Source organism: Sciurus vulgaris (genome assembly GCF_902686455.1).
Source record: "Sciurus vulgaris genome assembly, chromosome: 9".
In the NCBI taxonomy this organism is placed as follows: Eukaryota; Metazoa; Chordata; class Mammalia; order Rodentia; family Sciuridae; genus Sciurus; species Sciurus vulgaris.
In genome coordinates this window covers 140,017,588-140,037,749 of record NC_136469.1, presented here as the reverse complement: position 1 = coordinate 140,037,749, position 20,162 = coordinate 140,017,588, and the positions used below count along the sequence as shown (strand labels likewise).

At 54.7% G+C, this 20,162-nt stretch overlaps 1 protein-coding gene across 6 annotated transcripts in view; it reads right to left on the bottom strand.

Moving 5' to 3' along the window:
- The window catches only part of SLC2A9 (solute carrier family 2 member 9), a 182,701-nt gene extending 163,601 nt beyond the window's left edge, over positions 1-19,100 (bottom strand). The window contains exons 1-4 of one of the 6 annotated variants that reach the window (XM_079153876.1): positions 18,930-19,100; positions 16,527-16,612; positions 10,514-10,617; positions 4,490-4,588 (exon numbers count right to left, since the gene is read on the bottom strand). In XM_079153876.1, the coding sequence (XP_079010002.1) occupies positions 4,490-4,588; positions 10,514-10,576 (162 nt within the window). In that variant the 5' untranslated portion in view covers positions 10,577-10,617; positions 16,527-16,612; positions 18,930-19,100. Of the gene's footprint in view, positions 1-4,489; positions 4,589-6,971; positions 7,386-10,513; positions 10,618-11,779; positions 11,817-12,798; positions 12,824-16,526; positions 16,628-18,929 lie in introns of those variants that run through there. The other 5 variants (XM_079153880.1, XM_079153878.1, XM_079153877.1 and 2 more) reach the window with 5 other exon arrangements.
- Between the last annotated feature and the right edge of the window lie 1,062 nt (positions 19,101-20,162).

Below are 20,162 nucleotides of genomic sequence, written 5' to 3'. Positions count from 1 at the left end.
CATCCCCTACCCAGACACCATCCCCCACCCAGCCCTGCCTGCCCAAGGATGGAAACCCGCCTCGGCCTCAGAGGGCAGCCCCGGGGGCTCAGAACCCCCCGTCAGCCTTCCATGGCTATCTAGCTCTCACTGGCTGGCTCACAGGTGGGGTCCAGACACTGGGGTCCACAGTCACCATCAGGACATCTACCACTACATCTCTGGCAGTCCCAGACTCTTGTGGCAGTTCTAATGAAGCAGGTCCTAGAAGAGCCACAATCTCCTAAAGGACAAAGCTTAAATCACATAAAGCTGAGACCATTTGCCTGGTTTCAGATTAGCATCTTCAGTCTGCTTGCATGGCTGCTTGAAGATTCAGGCAATCACTTGTACCTCCGACTGGTGTGCAAATTAACCTTAGATTTTGCACAGTCTCTTGGAATTTTTGTTTTGTTTTGTTTTTGTTGTTTGCAGTGCTGGGGATTGAACCCAGGGTCTTGTGCTTGCTAGGCAAATGCTCTACCACTCAGCTAAATCTCCCAGCTCCTGCCCAGTCTCCTAAAACACCATCAGAATGTTTTAGATACGTATGTAGGTAGGTAGATGGATAGAGGATAAATAGACAGACAGATGATAGAGATGACAGCTAGCTAGTTAGCTAGCTACTTCGTTAGAATTAGCACTCAGGTCAGTTAGAATTCGCCCTCCCCACGCCTTTACAGATGGTTACACCGGCTTTTTCAATACACAGAGTCGAGTAGTTGCAAAAAGACCATATGACTTTGCAAAACTTAAAATACAAATGGTCCAAGGGGCAGCAACCAGCAGCAGAGGGCCATGTGCACAGAGCAAAGGGAGTGGGGATGGGGGTGGTGAGAACGGAGAGGGGACATGGAGCCAGGCCCCAGCAGGTCACAGCAGTCTGGGTGTGATGGGCAGCTGCAGGTTCTGGGCAGAGGGGCCATATGATTCGCCTCAATTTGTAAAGGTCCCTCTGGCTTCAGGTGCAGAATGAACCGCAGGAGTCAGAGTGGAGACAAGGAGGCAGTTAGAAGACCCCACCATGTGCCAGGCTACAGATGGGCCTGGGGAGGGGAGCCCTGGGGTCAGTCACCGTGAGCAACTCCTGCCACTGCACAGAAGCCTGGCCTTCAACAGCCGAAGCCTGCTGTGGATGACAGTTCTCCACGGTCCTGCTCCTGTGCCAACAGAGGGAGGAGAAGACCGAAGGCCTGCAGTGTCCTCTGAGGCCGGGCCACACACAGGGCCTGTGCACACTCAGCTCACACCCCACGGGACCAAACCCTTGTGGATGTGCAAGACACCTCTTCTTTCCAAAGAGGTCCGACACAGTCAGATCTGGGATGCTTGGAAAGCAGGGTGGACAGGACGTAGGTTCACTTGGGGTGACCGTATTGAGGAGGAAACATGCCAGCCTCGGAGCTCGGCCATGTTACCCTCCCTGACTTCAGTCCCCTCTTCCATATGGGGGATTATCTGTGGTTCCCACAGGACTACAACTGGGATGGAGCGTGTGTACAACCCCTAACACCGGCCAAGTGAAGAGTTGGTGTCCAGATGTGGCAGCAAGATGCTACCTGCCTGTGGCCAGCAGCCATGTCCTGGAGCCCCCAGTCCATGCTCTGCACCCACAGTTACCCATCATCAGAGCCTGCTGAGCAGGGGCCTGAGGAGCTAGTGCCCGTGCTAATGCCAGGGTTGCATCCACGCTGCATCTCGGTTCTAACAGCACCCCTGTTGGCAACCCCTTCTGCTGCTGTTTCTGTGGATAGTGTCCTAGGCCTCCGCATCGGCATCTCTGTCCCCAGCCTTCTTCCTCTCTCCTGAGAGCCCAATGCCCCATGCCCTGCCAGGCTCAGGCCCCTCCGGCCTGCACTGGACTCCATTCCTCAGAGTCTCTGCTCTACTCCTGGTCCCCTGGTTCTAGGGCAGCCTGGCTTCCCCAGCCCTCTGCCTACTGCAGGGAAAGAGCATCAGAGTGACTGCTGGCCACCGGCTGAGCTCCTCCAACATCACGTCTCCTGTCCTCCTCAGAGCGGTGTGGTGGAGCCAGGATTCCTGTGCAGACCTGCCGGCTCCCGCTGCGGGTGGTTTCTGCCCTGGGAGGGCCCGTGAGTCTGCCTGCCTCCTCTGCAGTGGTGCTCACAGCCCGGGCATCCTGGATCCTGCCCCAGGCCTGGCCCTCCCTGCCTCCCCCCTCCACTGAACCCAGAGCCACTCCCAGGTCTTCACCATTCCCAGAAAGCCCAGGCAGGGCCCTCTGACTCCCCAGGTAGGATGAAGTCCTTCCTCAGGCCCTCTGCTGCCACCTCTCACTGTCTGGTGAACTCTGGAGAGTCTGTCGCCACTGGTGGTGCTGGGGCACCTGGAGGATGTGGACGAGTGTCCTGTTCACCTGCCTGACAAGCACCTGACCACATGACAGAAACAAGGCAGATGCCCAGTGAAGGCCACTGCAGGACAGAGTCTGCCCCTCCCCAGGAAGCCTAACACGTGAAACACTTAGAAACCGCGTGACATTAGGGCCTTTCGGCAGAGAAAGGGGCTGCAGAGCCCACGCCCGTGTGGGGAGGGAGACTTGGGGAGCTGGTGGGCTTGCGAAGCTGCCTTTCATTTTCCCTCGGATCACTCTTTACGTGACCAGCTCCTTGCAAGGAGGGCCCCATGGGAAGGAGGGTCAGGCAGGAGTCTAACGATCAAGTGGCTCCCTGTCGGAATGCTCCTCGGCATCATCAGAACTTGCCCTTGACCCTGGAGTTGCTGTAGGGAGAGCACAGCATGGGCACTGGGGTGGTGGGCATGGCAGGGAACAGCCCGCTGGGTGTGCGGTGGCCTCCCAGCACAGGCTGGATTCGAGAAGAGCTGGGTTTGAATCCCAGCACCTCCTCCTCCTCGCTGCGTGATCTTGAGCAACCTGAGTAAACTCTGCGCCGCTCTTTCCTTGAGGTGAAGTGGAGGCAGTCAGTGGTCTGAATTTCATCTTCCATCCCTTGCTCCACCTCATGAACCTGCCATGGCTCATCAGCACCCGTAGCAGATGATCCTGCTTCTCAGCTAAGATCAGAGGTCTTCATCGGACTGCACCTCTTCTTCCGTCCCTCTTGCCATTCCCCGAGGCGCTTGCGTTTTGCGCCTCTACTTACTGTCCCCAATGTGCCCCATCATGATGTACCCAGGCAGTGTGCACTCTGGCTCCCCACCCTCCCTCTCACGTCAGAGGAAGGCCCACCTGTCCTTCAGGGCTCAGCTCCAAGGCTGCCTCCTCCAGGTTGCCCTGCCCGAGTCCCAGCACTGGGCATGTGACAGGCCCTGAGAAAGTATTTGAGTGAATGAACAAATGACTGTCCTCATAGTCACTGTCAAAACACACATCGCGCTATTCCAAGTTCAGGCTTCCCTTGTCTTCTCCACAAGCTGTGGGTGCAAAAGCACCCACACCCTGAACTGAATTTTCAAGATGAAGCAGAGACCAAATTCCCGGTCCTCTTTCAGAGACGAATCAGGACCAGTCAGATCCCCTTCTCGGGATGATACTACAGTGACAAAGCCAAACACTTGATTGCTCCAAGTAACTGGAGAAACCGCCAGGCCCTCATTTTCAGCACAGAGTCAATTTTCTAGATCATTCTTCAAAGATCCCCAAAACATCAGACAGTTAACAGAATTTTAAAAACCCAGATCTGTTTCAGCACAAATGGAGCCTCCACAAAATTCCAGGGCTCCTTTTGGAACCCACTGGTCCTGGTTCTCCTGCATTTGGCAGGCGGTGGCCCCCAAACAAGGAAAAGCATGAAAAGCTTCCAGAACTGTCTAGCCCCGTGCTCACCCCAAACACACCTGTGCTCCAGTCACCTGGAGCTACCTGTTTCCCAACTCTTCCCAGACCTCAGCCCTCCACCTCCAAGGCCGGGCTCAGCCGTCACATGCATGGGAATCTTTCCTTACACTTCTGTCCTGCCCAGAAGCCAGGCAAGCACCCTAGCAGCCTAGGTAGGGGGACGAACCTGCCTGCACATCAGCACCGGTGAAGCAGGCCTGGGGGAGCTCACCTGCACTGACTTCAGGCTAAAGCAAAAGTCACAGGTGGGATTTAGATACAGGAGAGTGAGTCAAGAAAACGTGCTGGTTTCTTCCCTTAAGGTTTCTCCTGCTCCTTCCCCAGCATTAGAGTCCTCAGGATCCCACCCTGCCCAAAGGGCTCCCAGTCCTCCCGCAGGATACCCACACTTCAGCCCCGAGGACCCGAACCCCAACACACACACACACACACACACACACACACACTGTCGCCATCGTCTGGGTCTCCCATCTCCCTCTGGAGGGCGGGGGCTGGACTCATTCTGTGTCCCCCTGTCCCTCAGTGTCCTGTACATGGTCCGGACCAATCAGCCCATAAAGGGTCGCAGTTGGGAAGGCCTGGAGCGCTCGGCGGCAAATGTTCTGCGGGCCGCAGCGCCCTCTGCGGGGCGGACGCGGCGCGGACACTCACCGGGGTGGGGGCGTTCACCACGGAGAGGTTGTACCCATAGAGGAAGGAGGAGCCGAGGGCGCCCGCCAGAGAGGCTGCGATGAGGGAGCAGGACCAGTCCTGTGAGGGCAGAGGAGAGCACATCAGAGCGGGCCCTGGGGGCAGAGCCTGGACGGTCCCCATGGCTTGTCAGTGGCCAAACGGGAGGTGGAGGGAGCAGATGGAAATGGGGGGCCAGCAGGCAGAGTCCACAGCACACCACTGTCTTCCTGGCCAGGTGCAGGGGGAGCCTGGAAGCCAGCCGCTGTCCTTAGCAAATGATCTGGGAGCAGCTACACTCATCATTTTAGCTACACGTGGCAAGTGTCTGACACAGACAGGAGGAAGAGCAAAGCTATACTAAGCCGTCGGGTAGTGCTGAGGCTCACCCAGCGCTCTGCCACGCGCTGTTCTGAGAGCTTTCTGTGCACCATCTGCAATCCCTCCGTCGGTCTGGTCGCACCTTATTAGACAGGTGAGGAAAGGGGCCCAGAGCAGTCTGTGGTGCTGCCTGGGCTGGGGCCTGGAACCCTGGTGGTCAGTGCTGCACACCACTCCCCCCGCCAACACAGGGGTGACTTTACCTGCCTGCTGTCCTGGAACACAGGCACGCCCACGCACATGCGTACACTGTTCCTGGCTGAGGCGTGGATCTACAGCCTGGTCACCTTGAAATAAGGACCAGCAGATAATGGACTTGGTGCTGAAAATAAGGCATCTGCCACCACAGAGACCTGTCACAGCCAGGAATATCTGGACCCTTGACAAAGACCGACCATCCCAGGCTGCCCTAGAAAATACGGGCCAGATGGATAGGGACCAGGCCTCTGGAAGGCACTTTCTTGGCCATCTTTATGATTGAGCATGCATGAATGTGGGTGTTCTAGGTGCCAAGCCCCAATGAAGCTCTGGGAGTGTTTGTGGCAGCGAGCAAGACAGGCAAACCTGAGTCAGTCGCTTGCTATTCAGAAGGGATGCAAGTCCCTGGTCTCAATTCCCTTCTCTAGCACCTCGTTAACCTCCTCTAGAGAGGCCCAGCAGCAGACACTCCACCACTCAGCAGCAGAAGCCTGAGCAAGTGGTCTGACCTTTCTGGGTCTCAGCTTGCCCACCTAAAAAATGGAGTCTTATTAACATGCCGCATTGCTGCCCAGGTTGTTGAGGGGTCAGTGGGCTGCCAGATGTCACCAGTGTTCAGAAAGAGGTTTTCTCCTTTTCTTTATCTCTCTCTACTCCCTCTGGTTCAGCTGTGGCCCAAAGAGACCTGCCGAGATCTCTCTACTTGGTCCACCTAAAGGGCCCCTGCTAGAGGTTCTCAGACCTGAGACCCCAGCTAGCTCCTCCTCTTCCTGCAGCCTCCTGGAAGCTCCTCCTCCTTGTTTTAACATTTACCTCTTTCATTCAACTGTCACTTATGACTGTGTAATCTTTGGCCTGTTACAAGGCCACTCTGTGACTCAGTTTCCTCATCTTTAAGATGGCAATGATGTTGGAACCCACTTCCTAGGGAGGGAGTTAAAGCAGGTCAGAAGAGAGCCTGGCACTTGCTGGGTTCCCCCGAGTGTCAGTGGCCAAGGCTGGTCCGTGGCAGGGTCTTACTCTGGAGGGCGGCTGCTGTGCTTCCTGCTCTTTGCTTCTGGGCTCTGAGGCTGCTGCAGAAGAGGTGTTCAGCAGGTGCTGGGACCAGATGGAGGGCTGAGGAAGGGCTTATGGCCAGGAGCACGGTGTTGCCTAGTGCAAGGGGCTCGAACAGTTTCCTGCAGCCTGAGGAGCTTGAGCTGAATGAGATTCATGGATGGGACAGAATCTCCCTTCCATCACCTCTCCCCTTTAAGCTCATTCTCTGGGTCTCAGCCTAGATGCCAGCTCCCCTGAGCCATCGGCCCCAGCTGTGCTGGCATCTGGGCTGGGCCCTTACTCCCTCACTCCCTGTCCTGGTCACCTTAGAGGACATGGTCTCCTCCCTCTAATCTGCACCCATCAGAATAGGAGATCCTGGTGTGAGGGCCCCAGACAGAGGGTGGCAGAGAGCAGGTGGGAGCCACCGCCCTGCTCGGCTGCTCTCTCTGGAGCTGCCTGCCCCTGCGTGGCCTGCCCATGCCCACTACCACCCCCTGCTGGCACCCTGACAGCCTTGCTGCTTCCTGAGCCCTGCCTGGGAAGGGGAGAGGGGGCACCTGAGCACACACAGGGAGGGCTTCACCAGGACATGCCCTGGGCACAGCCAGGTGGCCAGGAGCCAACCTCGGACACAGAAGCTCCGGAGCCGAAACACCATGCAAGGTGACATGGGTCAGAGGGCCTGGTCTAAACCCAGGCCTCCCTGACTTGGAGCCCAAGGCCCTTTAGCCACACAGCTGCCAGGCGGAGGTGGAGAGCCGCCCCACAGCGGCCACCCACACCTGTGCTCCCCACAGCCTGCCTTGTGCATGGAGGCCGGAGGCCGGAGGCCATTCCTGTTTACCTTCCTTCTCCGACCTGGCACCGCGCTCTTCCTGCTCTGGTGGTGACACTCTGGCAGCTCCCTCCCTGATCCGGGAGGCCCAAGGTGGCTCCTGTCATGTGTCAGGGGAGCAGAGCTCAGGTCCCCGGAATCCATGTTTGGTTTTCTTCCCATGGGCCCCGGTGGCCCAGCTAACAGCTTGGCCAGGACCCCGGACTCTGCCAGGGCATCTCCGTGAACGAGGAGGCAGAGTCCACTGGAAGGAGGCCCGGAGTGCCCGAACAGGAAATGGGGCAATTTGGTCATGCCTGGACAGGAAATGGGCCACATATTCTTCCCTGTTCCTAAGCCATTCTAGCAACTGAAGAATCCTAAAAAGGAAATCTGTCCTCTGGGGACTTTCACCCAGGGTATGGATTTATTCTTTGTCATCATTTTATTTTTCTCTCCAATGAGGGCAGCATTCCAGGGGAGGGGAGACTGGCCTAGACCCAGGCACCTCCCTAATCACCGGGGCAGGGAGAGTCTGATAATTGACTCAGGCGTTGTTCAGGCCCTGACTCCTCTCTTCAGGCAACTCATTTACTTCTCTGAGCTGCTATTTCCCAGTGCAAAATGGAATGCTGATCTCATCCCAACTGCCCTGCAGAGGAATTCTGGGGCTTAGATAGAAAGCATGCGGCCCCCACCCCAACCAACCCCGAGCAGTGTGTGGGAAAAGTTCATGGGCAAACCTGCAGCCCAGAAGAGAGGAGCTGTGGTTTTGGAAGGAAAAGAATCTACCTCTTGTCATGACTGTCCTGCTCACGCAGCGCTGGGCTGGGGCCCTCCTGCGTGCACTGTGGCTGGCTCCAATGAGCAGCATGGAGCAGTGAGCATGCTCACCGTGGCACCGTGAGAACTAATTCCCTGCGTGGCTGGTTCACCCCAAATGTCAGAGAAGGGCCTTCATGATGGCGAGAGGACGGGTGGTCGCTACTGTTCGCTCCTGGAAGCAGATGGGGGCACAGAGGCTGGGCAGGGCAGGCGGGCTTGTGCATTCAGAGTGCTCAGGCCACTGGTGAGAGACAAGCCAGCCAACGGGGTTCAATGAAAAGCATGCATCGAAGAAAAAGAAGGAAAGGATAAAAAGACGGGGAGACCGGCAGGTGTCCTGGGTTCTGTGGGGGCACATGAGAAAGCTTTCGGCCCCCACGGCCCTGCAGAGGGAGGGCCACGGCTGCTTGGAGCAAGTGGGAAGCAGACTTCAACACTTAGGCTGGGAGCGCAGCGCACGGGGGCTGTCCAGCGCGACCCTGGTCGCTCTGTGCCCTGGTCAGCCAGGGACAGCTCTGTGAGGGCTATTTCTTGACTTGGTTTTCAGCCACCTGGCTGCCTTCCTAACTGCAGGGCAGGTCTGGAGCAGGATCCCAGTGGGAAGCACTTGGTTATGACATGCCTGCAAGGGCAAAGGATTCCCTGGGACAGTGCCAGGGAGACACTGTGCCAATCTCAGCTGGATCTTGGAGCCTTTGTGGAAGAGGTGACTCCTGAGCACACTCAGGATGGGCGAGCCCAGGGAGGCGTCTGGGCGGGGAAGGGCTGGGTGGAGGCCTGCAGCTCAGGTGCCTGCCGTATAAGCCGTTCTTTAGTTCCCACTGGACTTGGAAATGCCAAAGGTGCCAGAGCCAGGCAGTCAGCACATCGTGCCACCAGAGCTGGGCATTAAACATGAGGGAGGACGTGGAGCCCCTCCAGGAACCAGAGGCCGTGACCAGGGCTCCCACAGCCCGCCCCTCCCCCTCGCCTGGTGCACCTACACTTCCCTCCCAAGCACGTTCACACCCTGAGATTCCCCAGGCCCCCATTAGCCTGGGGAATTACACTAGGGAGCTGCTAGTGTATGTTAGCAGGAAGAACTAAAGTTCAGGGAGGGCGTGGGACCGTTGGCCTCCAAATCCCGTGCCGTTTCTGTTCCACGTGGCCTGTGGCCCGTGGCCCTGTGTTCTGGGGTGGAGCCACCAAAAGCCTGACTCCTAGCACAGGTGTGGTACAGAAGCAGATCCTGGGTGTTCTGGGGCTCGGGCGCGTGTAGAACAATGTTGTTCCCGAGTGTCCTGGGGCTGGTCTCCGTCAGCCTGCTCTGACGCTGAGTCCTCCCTCACACCCATTTACCAGCATTGGTTGGGCTGCACCGCCCTGGCCTGGGCCCTTCCTGACCGTTAACTGCACTCATTCTTCAGGCTCAGCCACCTGCTCTGGGAGGCCTCCCTGCACCTCTCACTGCCCTGCTTCTCTGGCCATGCACCGCCACTCAAATGTGCCAGCCCCTCCGGACAGGAGCCCCCCAAGGGCAGGGACTGTATGTATCTCACAGGGTGAACTGTGAGTCCGCCTCAAATTCATATGTGCAAGTCCTCATCTCTGAAGTTGTATCCCAGGATGCGACTATGTTTGGAGACAGCGTCTTTAAAGAGGTAGTAAGTCAAAATGAGGTCTTTGGGGTGGGCCCTAATCCAATGTGACTGGTGTCCATATAAGAAGAGATTAGGACGCACATGTACACGGGGTGACCATGCAAGGACACAGGGAGAAGACACCAAGGCAGGGAGAGAGGCCTCAGACGGAACCCATCCATCAGCACCTTGATCTTGGACTTCCAGACTTGAGAACCGTGAGACAATACTGTCTCGGGGACCCTTCCACTTCAGCCTGAGCTCAGTGTCCTAAGCCTCTGGTCCCTGGACACACATTTGCTATTGAGCTCAAACTGTCCTCTGGAGATTTTCAAGACTGGAAAGTCGGCTTAGAGATGGTGACACTTCTCTAGCAGGGGAGTGTTGGGGAAGAGGAGCTTTCTACTGAGCATCATTTAACCAGAATGTCTTCCCTTCCTTCGTTACACCAAACACCTTGGCTCACCTAAGATAAGCACAAAAGACACAGTGTCCACCTAGAGGGAATTGCTGTCTACCTAACACAATGCTCCCATGTCCTTGGGAGACCTGAGGCAGGTGGCTTCACTCCCGGAACCTTCTTTACACACCGTATGGGGCTCAGAGTGCCCAGCTTGCCAATCCCACACTTGCCTGGCAATTTGGTAAGTAGACTTGTGTTACTCTTTGTCCTACCAAATAGAGGCTTGTTATGAATATGGATGTATTTTCTTGCAAGTTGTGGTTACAGCCACACCCATCTCGGGGCAACGCACAGATGGCCTGAAGTTCAAGACCAGCTCCACCTGAGAGAGCAGGCAATGGACCTCAATGTCTCCTAAAGGACAGTGACATAATCATTGTCAGCATCAGCGTCCCCTCACTGAGAAATGACCTTAAGAGTGACCTCGCCCCTAGTCCAGGAAGCCACCAGCAGATCAGTGCCGTGGACGCCCCCACCCGAGCCTGGCTGCGGACACACCCTGGTTCCCACGGCCCCATGCGTGCAGCTTTGCTCCCAGCCCTTGCACGCTCCTCTCTCTGCCAGCCTCACCCTGACCCTGGAGGACGGAGGGCGAAGGGGCAAGGAGGGACTGCCAGGCCACCAGAATGCCCAGGCAAGGGAGAGAGCGAGAATCTAGCACTGACCACTTTCTTTCTTGTCAACTCGTTTTCTTTGTTTTCTGCTGGGTCCTTTTCACTGAGCTTCATGGTGGAGTTTTCAGATGTTGGACTTGTTGATACCCTTGTTCCTGAGAAAGAAAAAAAGGGACGAAGCCATTAAATGCTTGCTGCCACAATGGCAAGTCACAGAGGGTGGTCCCAAATGGCTTTTGAAATGTTTGTGGCAAGGACACCAGCCTGAGACACTTCAGTGTCCTCACGCAGGCCGGATGCTCTGGGGACCTGGCACCTGCCTGCTCCTCTCTGGCCCATTTGCAAGATGGGGACCTGGGCTGAGCTGCGTTCTCACTCTTGCAAGGGGGCTTACTAGACCCAGGCTGCTCCCCACAACATTCCCATTCAGAAGGGGCACATTTTAGAAATGCTAGACTGTCTGTCTCCAAGAGGTGAACATGAAATCAGTGGAAATTAAAACCAAGTGCCGATCCTGCCTGTTCAGTGGGAACGATCACCAACATCACCACCCGAATAGATGGCGGGACAGAGTAGAAACTGCACGGCTTTCCTGGGGTTTGGAAATGTGTTTCTATGCCCTTTGACCCAACTACTTCATTTGTGAAGATTCATCCTAAAGCAGGAATAAAAATGTGCACAAAGATTCGAGTCCAAAATATTCAGTGCAGCATTTGTGTGTGTGTGTGGATAGAAAATTGGTATTTAAAAAAGGGAAAACTGTTTAGCAGGAAAGTTCAACCACATGGTGGCACATTCACATGACAGAAATTCATGCAGTCCTTAAGAATAATGTTCCACAAGAACATTTGATGCCGGGGAGAGAGGCTCAGAATATCTTCCTGGTTAACAAATAAGGGAAAATCTATAAATGAATATGCATTTTTCAATACAAAAAACATTATTAATAGGATTACACAATGAAACATTACATGTGCTTAAATTATGTGTGTCTTCTTCAATATAAAATGCAACAGTTGCACATTGTTTATTCAACGGATATTAAGCCACTCCTGTCCTAGGCTGCGGGGATACAATCCTGAGCCAGGGTGCAGCTCAGCCCTCACGGAGCTGGTGTGTCTGGAGAGACATTTCAGAAGAGCATACAGAGTGTGTGGGGACTGACAGAAGGTGAATGGTGGCCCAGCACAGGCAGGGCTGGGAGGACAGTGGAGATGGTCAGGGGACAGACACATATTTATGTGCACAGAAAATAGGTCAAAAACAGCCAGACGTGACCTGCAGTTACCCCTCGGCTGTGGTATATGGCCAATTTACCTCTTATTGCTTTCTCCTAGTTTTCCAATTTTCTACCCTGAAAATAAAATACTGCTATAACTAGACAAGTTTTAAAAATTGCTTTAAATTAAAAAAAAAAAAAAAAAACTTTAGAAAGGAATTAAGCCCTAAAGGTCTCAAGTAGTCAAGTAGAGTTAAAATTTTAAAAATAATAATCAACTTCAAATGTTCTGCTTCCTAAGGCAGGAAATACAACCCTGGAAGGACGCACAGTTCCTATGGATGGATGGACTCAGCCTGAGGGATCCAGAAGCCATTTCTGCTGCCCGACAAGGATGCTGGTTGGTGAGCGGCCTCGGCCCTGCGTCAGTGTCACTGGACCTGCCTTGAGGGCCTGACCACGCCTCCCGTCGCAGCACACCTGGAGGGCCACTGCAGCCCTCGGCCCGCTTTCCTGGTGCATCTGCAGGCCTCCAGGCCACAGCTCAGGCCACAGCTCAGGCCACCGGGCTTGGAGGCCCTTCCTTCCTCCTCTGCCTCCCCTGCAAGGCTCACCTCCTCCGATCATCTATCAGTTCCTTCTGGAAATGGGATTCTCCTCCTCAAGTGCATCCTGGAGCTCAGCAGCCAGCAGACTGCATGGCTGTGTCTGAGTCCTCAGGGAGGGCAGTCCCTGCCTATGAGTCTCATTTCATGTGTCAGCGTGGTTTGGCCATGGTACCGTCATTTAGTGAATGTCTGGAGAACAGTCTAGATGTGCTGTGGAGGTCTTTCAGATAGGATTAGCGTGTACGGCTGGCTGGCTTTAAGTAAGGCAGGTGCTCCACGATGTGGATGGGCTCATCCAGTTAAAGACCTTGAGAGGAGCCGCTGACGTCCCTTATGAAAAAGGGATTCAGCCTCCAGACCATAACATAGAATAAGAGTACTGGCTTGCCTGTGGGTTTGGGGCTTGTCAGCCCCTACAGTTGTTTGAGCTGATTCCAGAGGGGCAGGCGAGAGACAGAGAGAGAACGTGCATGACCCATTGCTTCTGTTCCCCCCGAACCCTGACTCACCCGCTTCACTACTTCTCACACTTGAGGGCTTGAGTGTCAGCTCTTGTCCACAGTCTGACTGAATGCCAACCTGAGAGATGCACGGTGAGCAGAAGAGGTGAGGTGGAGTGGAGGAGAGGAAAGAAATGAGAAAATGGGGTCAGATGCAGGGACAGAGGGAGCTAAGTGACAGTATCTGAGGCTACCACCCTACCTGCCTCCGGGGGCTTGTTCGCATTCCAACTCAGGTGAATGATGATCACCCTGCCATTCCAGGGACCACCATTCACACAGATGACATTGACATTATCCATGGAATTGTACAACATGGTGGCCCTACATGTGCCTAAGGATGAAGATGGTCTTTCAGTGATGAAGCATAAGCCAGGATTTGAAAAGACATGAGTAGAGAGGAAAGAGCAAGGCCATTGGCATCAGAGACCTAGGTCTCCATTCTGGCTTGCTACTGTGACCTAGAGCAAGTTACTAACTCCTGAATCTGTTTCCTTGCCATCAGTCAACAATAGCTGCCTGTCTCTCATATTGTCAGATGAGGAATCATGAACTTAAAAGATCCTGGGAGAAGCCTGGTGAACCCTTGGTGTCTAATGAATGGCAACTCTCATTCATTGGGCTATTGAAGACTCAGAAAGTAAGAGATTTGTGGATAGGAGGAAAGAAAAGTTGTTTAGAAATACTGGTCTTCAGAGGTTTGTGGAACATCTAAGTATAAATATCACCTGAGACTTGGAAATAAGAGCAGTGCTCAAGCAGTGGAGTGGGCTGGAAATGAGTTAAATGGAAATTAATGATACAGGACTGGGTAAGGCTACCTGGGGAAGGAGTGTAGGAGATCCTAAGGAACCAACCTGAAGAAGGAAGACAAGGAACGGTAAATGGCAAGGACACTGAGTTGGAAAAAAACAAGCAGAACCAGGTGTTGGGAATGACAAATAAGAACTTCAAGAGGATGTAAGGGGTCAGCTGCGTCAAACATTGACAGAGGATCAGTCGAGAAAGGAATGAAAAGTGTCCAGGGCATTTGGCCACGCAGAGGCCACTGATATCTGTTACAAGGGTGATTGGGATGGAGTGGGTCAGGAGGGGCAGAGCACTGGAAGAGGAGCCCACACGCAGGCAAGTCTGCATAGAGCTTCAGCCATGAGGAGGTGTGGGGAGCGGCAGGTGGAGAGTTGTGGGGTGAAGGAAGGAACGTAGGCAAGCGTGGTGAAGACTCAGATCTGGAAGTGGAAACGGGAGCTCTGCCGTTGCCTGTATCCTAATGCCATCTGTAGTCCAATGGTGTCCACATGAAGTGTGAGCAAAGCAACCAGCTGAAGGGGAAAGAGGAGGGGGATGGGATGGGGCAGGTGTGGGAAGACGAGGAGCAGTCACTAAGGAGATCCAGGGAGCAGCCTTAACACCCCAGCCTGGTGGGCCACGGGTGGTGCCGAGGGACCCGTCATGGCTCCATAGTGGAAGAAAACATGGTGGGTATTCAATTCACAGCTTCCCAGGGGCTTCCTGAGCTTCCCAATTGAGAGAAAACGCAATTCCAGCTGTGACCAGAGTGTGGCTTTTGTTGAGCTACACCACAACCATCCAACATGGAGCCACCTAGAAATCAAGGTCAGAGCAGGTGTGGTCACAGGTGTGGGGGAAGGAATGAGTGCAGGGACGGGTGGGGACGGGCAGAAGGCTACGCGTGGGCTGTAGTAAATGACGGGTGTGGAATACTGCCGTGTGATGAACGAGCGCCAGCCACGCGGCCCGGGGTGGACTGGACCGTGTGCTCAGCAGCCCCCGTGCAGTCCCCCGCCTGCGTGCGGGGAGTCAAGGTGTGTGCCAGCCCTGGGATGTGGAGCCACGTCATTGTTCCCAGCACATGAGCTGCAAAGAGGGAATGTGGGGCATCGGGAGGATGAGGGTGGGGCGCGTGCTGCTTTCTGGTTCAAGATCGACTCAGATTGTCTCCCCCCCGACCACCAGCAAGGGAAGGAAGAGGCTTGCTAAGTCAGGAAGGCAATCTTGGACTCGCCCTCCGAGACCACTGCAGAGTCCAGGATGCCCATCATCCCTAGGGCCTCTCACGACAGACGGGCGGCTGCTGCTGGGGCCATGCAAGGCCTCATGCGGGCAGCATGTGCCCAGGCAGCATGGACAGTGGACTCTGGGCTCACACCCCCGTTCTACAGCTAGCAGACCGGGAGACAGTTATGGATTCTCCACACTCCATCTCTTCCTGCTTCAAATGGGGATGATAACAGGACCAACCTTGTGGCCTGTTCCGAGGCTGAAGTGAGTTCGTTATGTGATGCACACTGCAGATGTCAAGGGCCCTTGGCCGTCGTGGTCACCTCCAGGAGCACAGCAAATGGCCTTCACAGACCAGGGGTACTGTGCTTCCTGTTTCGATGACGACATCTCAGGACTAGTTAAAATGGCTCACCCATCTGAGCCCACGCGGTGTGTAAATGGAGACCCTAAGCTCCCTCAAAATAATTATCTAAGGCTTAAGCAAAATACAAGTAAATAAAATAAAATACAAAAGATAAACAAGCATGAGCTTCGTGAAGAGTCCAAAAATGTCATCTCCCTGTCTTTTCAATCTTCAGGAACAACACTGACAATGCTGTTTGTTGTTCAAGACTAGTGACCTACCGGTGCCCATCAGTTCTTAAGAACAAAATGCTGCTGTGCCCATTGTTGAATAACCCCCTGCCCCAGACCCCTGAATGCCCACCTGCTACCTCAGCAGCCCACATCCCTCTCCGGGATCCTCCCATGACCCAGCAGTGACAGGGTTGATACCTAGCACGGCAGAGCCCCAGAACTCTGCTCCAGTCTGATTGGCCCGCACCTAGGCTGTCCTGCAGGCTAAGTGTTGAGATCATCACTTCTGCTGACAGAGACATTAAAACCTGCCTCTGACATGACGCTGGGCCCTGGTCAGAGAAGCAACTTCACCCACAGAACCTGTCATGGAAGTTGGATCTGAGCCCAGGCAGCCTGAGGTTTATCCTCCCACAGAGCCTGTGCTGGGAGCAAGGACGAAGGCAAAGGAAAGGCCGTGGCCCACATGAGGTGCACAGAGGGCCGGTGACCGGCAACCCGGCTCCTCTCCCTCTCTGGCATGTGCAGGCCGGAGGTCACCCTCCCTGAAGTGTCTGCATGGCCACCATGTGCTCTGTCCACTCTAAAACATGGCCCCACTGAGCAATGCCATGTGGTCCAGCAAGCTGCTAGCCACTGGCTCTCAGCAGCAAGCCCCAGCTAGAGGCCTGGGCCCTGAGTGCTCCGGTGGGTAACGCTCGGCTGGCTTGGCCCTTCACCCTCGAGGCCGCCTGCTGACTTTAGCATGAGACTAACGCTAATTCTAAAAATGTGAAAACCAGGGAAGGTTCAAGAGGGAGAGAAGAGAAGGAGGGAAGGGGGTAGTAGGGAGGAGGAGAGGGAGCGAGGAAGGACTGAAGGAAAGGAGTGGGGAGGGATGGGGTGGGAGCGAGAGCGCTGGGTGTCAGACCCTCGCTTGCAACCGCGGCCACGGTCACTCAGCCTCGGCCTCGCTGTTGAATGGATGTTGGTCAGGAACTCCCTCTGACCTGTGTGCATATTCCCGCCTAATCTTCCCCAGGCCCCTGTGAGACTGTTTCCAAAGCCCTCCACTGTCAAACTCCTCACTCCAGCTGCAAATCTCGGGATCCCAGACACCCTTCCAAAGCAGACCCCGCTCTGTGGGCATCACTCACCTGAGTCCTGGGGCTCTCTTCACCTGTCCAAGAGCAAATGGAATATGTGTCACCGATAGATCACCTCCCAATGGAATCAGGTTATACTGGAGAAATTGTGAAAGAAACCAGCATTAATGATTAAACTGCCTTCGGCGGTTGCCACAAACATCTCTGATGCCCATCTTGATAAGCTTAATGGCTGGCTATCGAAGGGCAGCTGGGTTTATTAAAAACATGCTGCTATGGTTTGGATATGAAGTATCCCCCACTAAGTTCATGTGACAGACAATGCTGGAATGTTCAGAGGTGACATGAGACGATGAGACCTGTAACCTAATCAGAGGGTGAATCCATTTGCTGGATTAATAATTTGGAAGGATGGCAATTGTAGGCAGATGGGGGTGTGACCGGAGGAAGCAGGTCCCTGGGGGTGTGCCCTTGGGGACTGTATCTTATTCCTCTGGCTCCTCCTTCCCCCTGTCTGTCTGCCTGTCTCTCTCTCTGCTTCCAGGCTGCCAGGAGGTGAGTAGTTTTCCTGTTACACCCTTTCAGCCATGATGTTCTGACTCACCTCCAACCCTGACCAATGGAGTTAGCTGACCATGGATTGGACCTCTGAAACTGTGAGCCCAATCGATTTTTCCTTAAGTCACTCTCATCAGGTATTTTGATCACAGTGACAAAAGCTGGCTAGCACACAGGCCCAGGTGTGGGTTGGTGTGCTCTGGACCTGGAGTCTGAAGGCAGAGATGTCTTGGTGAGGCCTTGGCTGAGGAAGGGCTGACCTAGGCTCCGCCTCCCTGGATGTCAGACCCCTTCTCTTTAGCATGAGGAGGTGACCAATGGAGAACCAGCTGCCTGAACGGAGGTGAGGGTCCAGTGAGGAGTCAAGGAAGAGTCCCAAAACAGGGACGTGAAACAGGTGTAGCAGGCCCTGAGCCGGGCAAGGAGGGCGCTGCTGCTCCTCCGTCCACCTGTACAATGCCACAGCACGGCCACTGTCACTGCTGCCATTTATGAACACCGCGTTGCCGTCTCCCCGAGCTCAGAAGTGAAGCACACTCGCTCATCCGTCTCTCTTCAGCAGCCTGAGATACATGGAGGCCCGGGTGGCAGAGGGACATGGTAGGAAGAGGCGAGTGACCTGGGCTCTTGGGCAGGATCCAAGCCCAGCCAAGGGCTGAAAACCACCTTCAGGCCCATTCCTGGGAGAGGTGAGGGGCACAGGGGCAGGGGGCGAAGGGCGGTGCTCTGGTGGAGTATGGAAAGAGGGGTGCCGGGTCCCAACCACAGAGCAAAAGGCTCAGCCATCTACTCAGGTCCGGAAAAACAGGTCTCTGGGGAACCAGGAAAAGCCCACTTCATTCCCTCGGCATGAACGCAGAGCAACAGGCAACTCCTGGTGGCCGAGTCCGTTTCCCTGGTGTCGTGGTGCTGACAGGTGTGGCCTAGAGCAGGAAGAGCCGTGGATCCACGGGAGACGCCGCAGATGTTGGTGGCAATCAGCCTCCAACGTCAGCCACCCCCGCCACCAAGAAGACGGCACTTCTGTGCCAGGGAGAGCACGCCTGTGCCCAAGGGGACAGGCACACCACAGCCAGGTCGCCTCTGGGCCAGAGTCGCTTTCCCGGGACTCTCAGGTCTTCCTACACGTCCAGCAGGCAGCCGCCCGCGCTTGGCCTCTTTCTAGTTGTTGTACAGGACGCCCCCACGCCAGGGGGCCAGCCAGAGGTTCAGCCGCAGCTGGATGGGCAGGATGCGATGGGGACCTGGGATTTGACCTCAGATGTCGCAGGTCCGCCTCCCAGCTTGCCCCTTCCCAGTGTCACACTGGACACACCGCTCCTCCGCAGAGCGGGGCTAAGGAGCTACTCCCTCGGATCTTGTCCAGGGGATCAAAAGAGATGCTGCCCTTGGGCTTGCCTGCCTCGGAGCAAGCGTCCAGCAAGTGTTCACATTCTTATTCTACGCGGAAATCTCTTATGATTTTTGTTTCTTCATTTATGAATGTTTATGGAATACCCACTGAGAACCCAACATAGGGGTAGATACTAAGAAGGCTGCAAAGTGAAAGAATGAACCAAGGAGACAGACCTACCCTTAGCAAGCACCTACTGCATGCCAGCTGGTGTCTCGCATAGCCTCCCTGAGTCCGAGAGCAGTGCACTCCGTCCTACGCCTGTGGATACCGAAGTTTAAGACTGGACCACGTGTCCAAAGCGACGTTTGTGGGTGAGAGGTGAGGTGTAAATCAAGACCACCCACCCCGGTCGCCCACACACACTGCCCGGTGGGGAAGCTCCTCACCAGGAGGGACAAGCCCACCAGAGAGCCTCCGGGGCCCTCATGGCAGAGACGTTTCTCTTTTTCACTTCCTTCGTCCGACACCTACCAGACTTCTCGTTTTGGAGGATCCCTCACCTGTGGGTCTTACGGCATGCGCCTCTCGTCTTCCTGAACTGCTCTGCTGCAATGATCTCATTTATCTTCAGCATCAGCAATTTCTTCCTCTGCTGGATCCTTCCAGGCTATGGAGGAAAATGTCTTAATATTGCCCATCTGAAAACAAAGACTTAAGGGGTATTTGCAAAGATGTGGAAAAATTGAAACCCTCATACAACACCAGTGGTCAAGTGAGATGTCTTAGCTGCTGTGAAGAATTGTTTGATGGTTCCTCAAAAAGCAAACATGGAAGGACCATGTGATCCAGCAGTTCCACTCCTCAGGGCATACCCAAGAGAGGTGAAAACAGGTGCCCAAACAATTGCTTGTCCACAAACGTCCACGGCAGTACTGTTCACAATAGCCGAAAGGTGGAAACAGCCCAGCATCCACCGATGACTGAACAAAAAGATAAGCAAAACCTGGTCTATTCACACGATGGGGTGTTACTCAGTTGGGAAAAAGAATGTCATAGTGACACATGCCACAACAAGGCTGAGCTTTGGGAACATCGTGCTAAGTGAAAGCCACACTTTATATGATTGCATTTCTATCAAATGACCTGAATTTGCAGATCCTCAGAGACAGAGCGGATTAGTGGTTGGTCAGGGTGGGATGGAGCAGGGGATGGGTGCAGCCGATTGAAGAGTAACGGTCACCTTTCAGGGTGAAGAGGTTGTTCTGGAGCTAGACGGATGCGGTGGTTTTACAACCCAGATGGGCTAAGTGCCACTGAGCCTTCTCTTGGAAATGGCTGATTTATGCTGTGATTTCACTTCAAACAACAAACACCAAAAAAACACCCAATCACATGTCTCCCTTGTCCCACGAATAGATAACACCAGAAAGTCCCCTAAATTACAGGAGTGGGTGGCTCTATGGTGACTTCAAGAGTCGCAGATTTCCCAGAATTTGGGGAGGGACAGGCCCAGGGGAGACTGGCTTGGGAGGGGCAGACCTGGAAAGGTTGTGGAACTGGGGGCTAAACTTACCTGCCTGTCCTTCCTTAGGTCTCCTTCCTGGTTCTTCACTCCTCCCCTCCTCCCTCAGTGTCCCAGGCTGCACACTGTAGGCAGCAACTCCGCCCTCCCGGGTTAGCGCAGTGACAGGCACTCTCCATGTGTAGGGCAGGGGTCTGTGGGACATCTCTGTACCTTCCTCCCCGTGTTGACAGGAACCTAAAAGTATTCTTAAAACAAAAACAAAGATGGC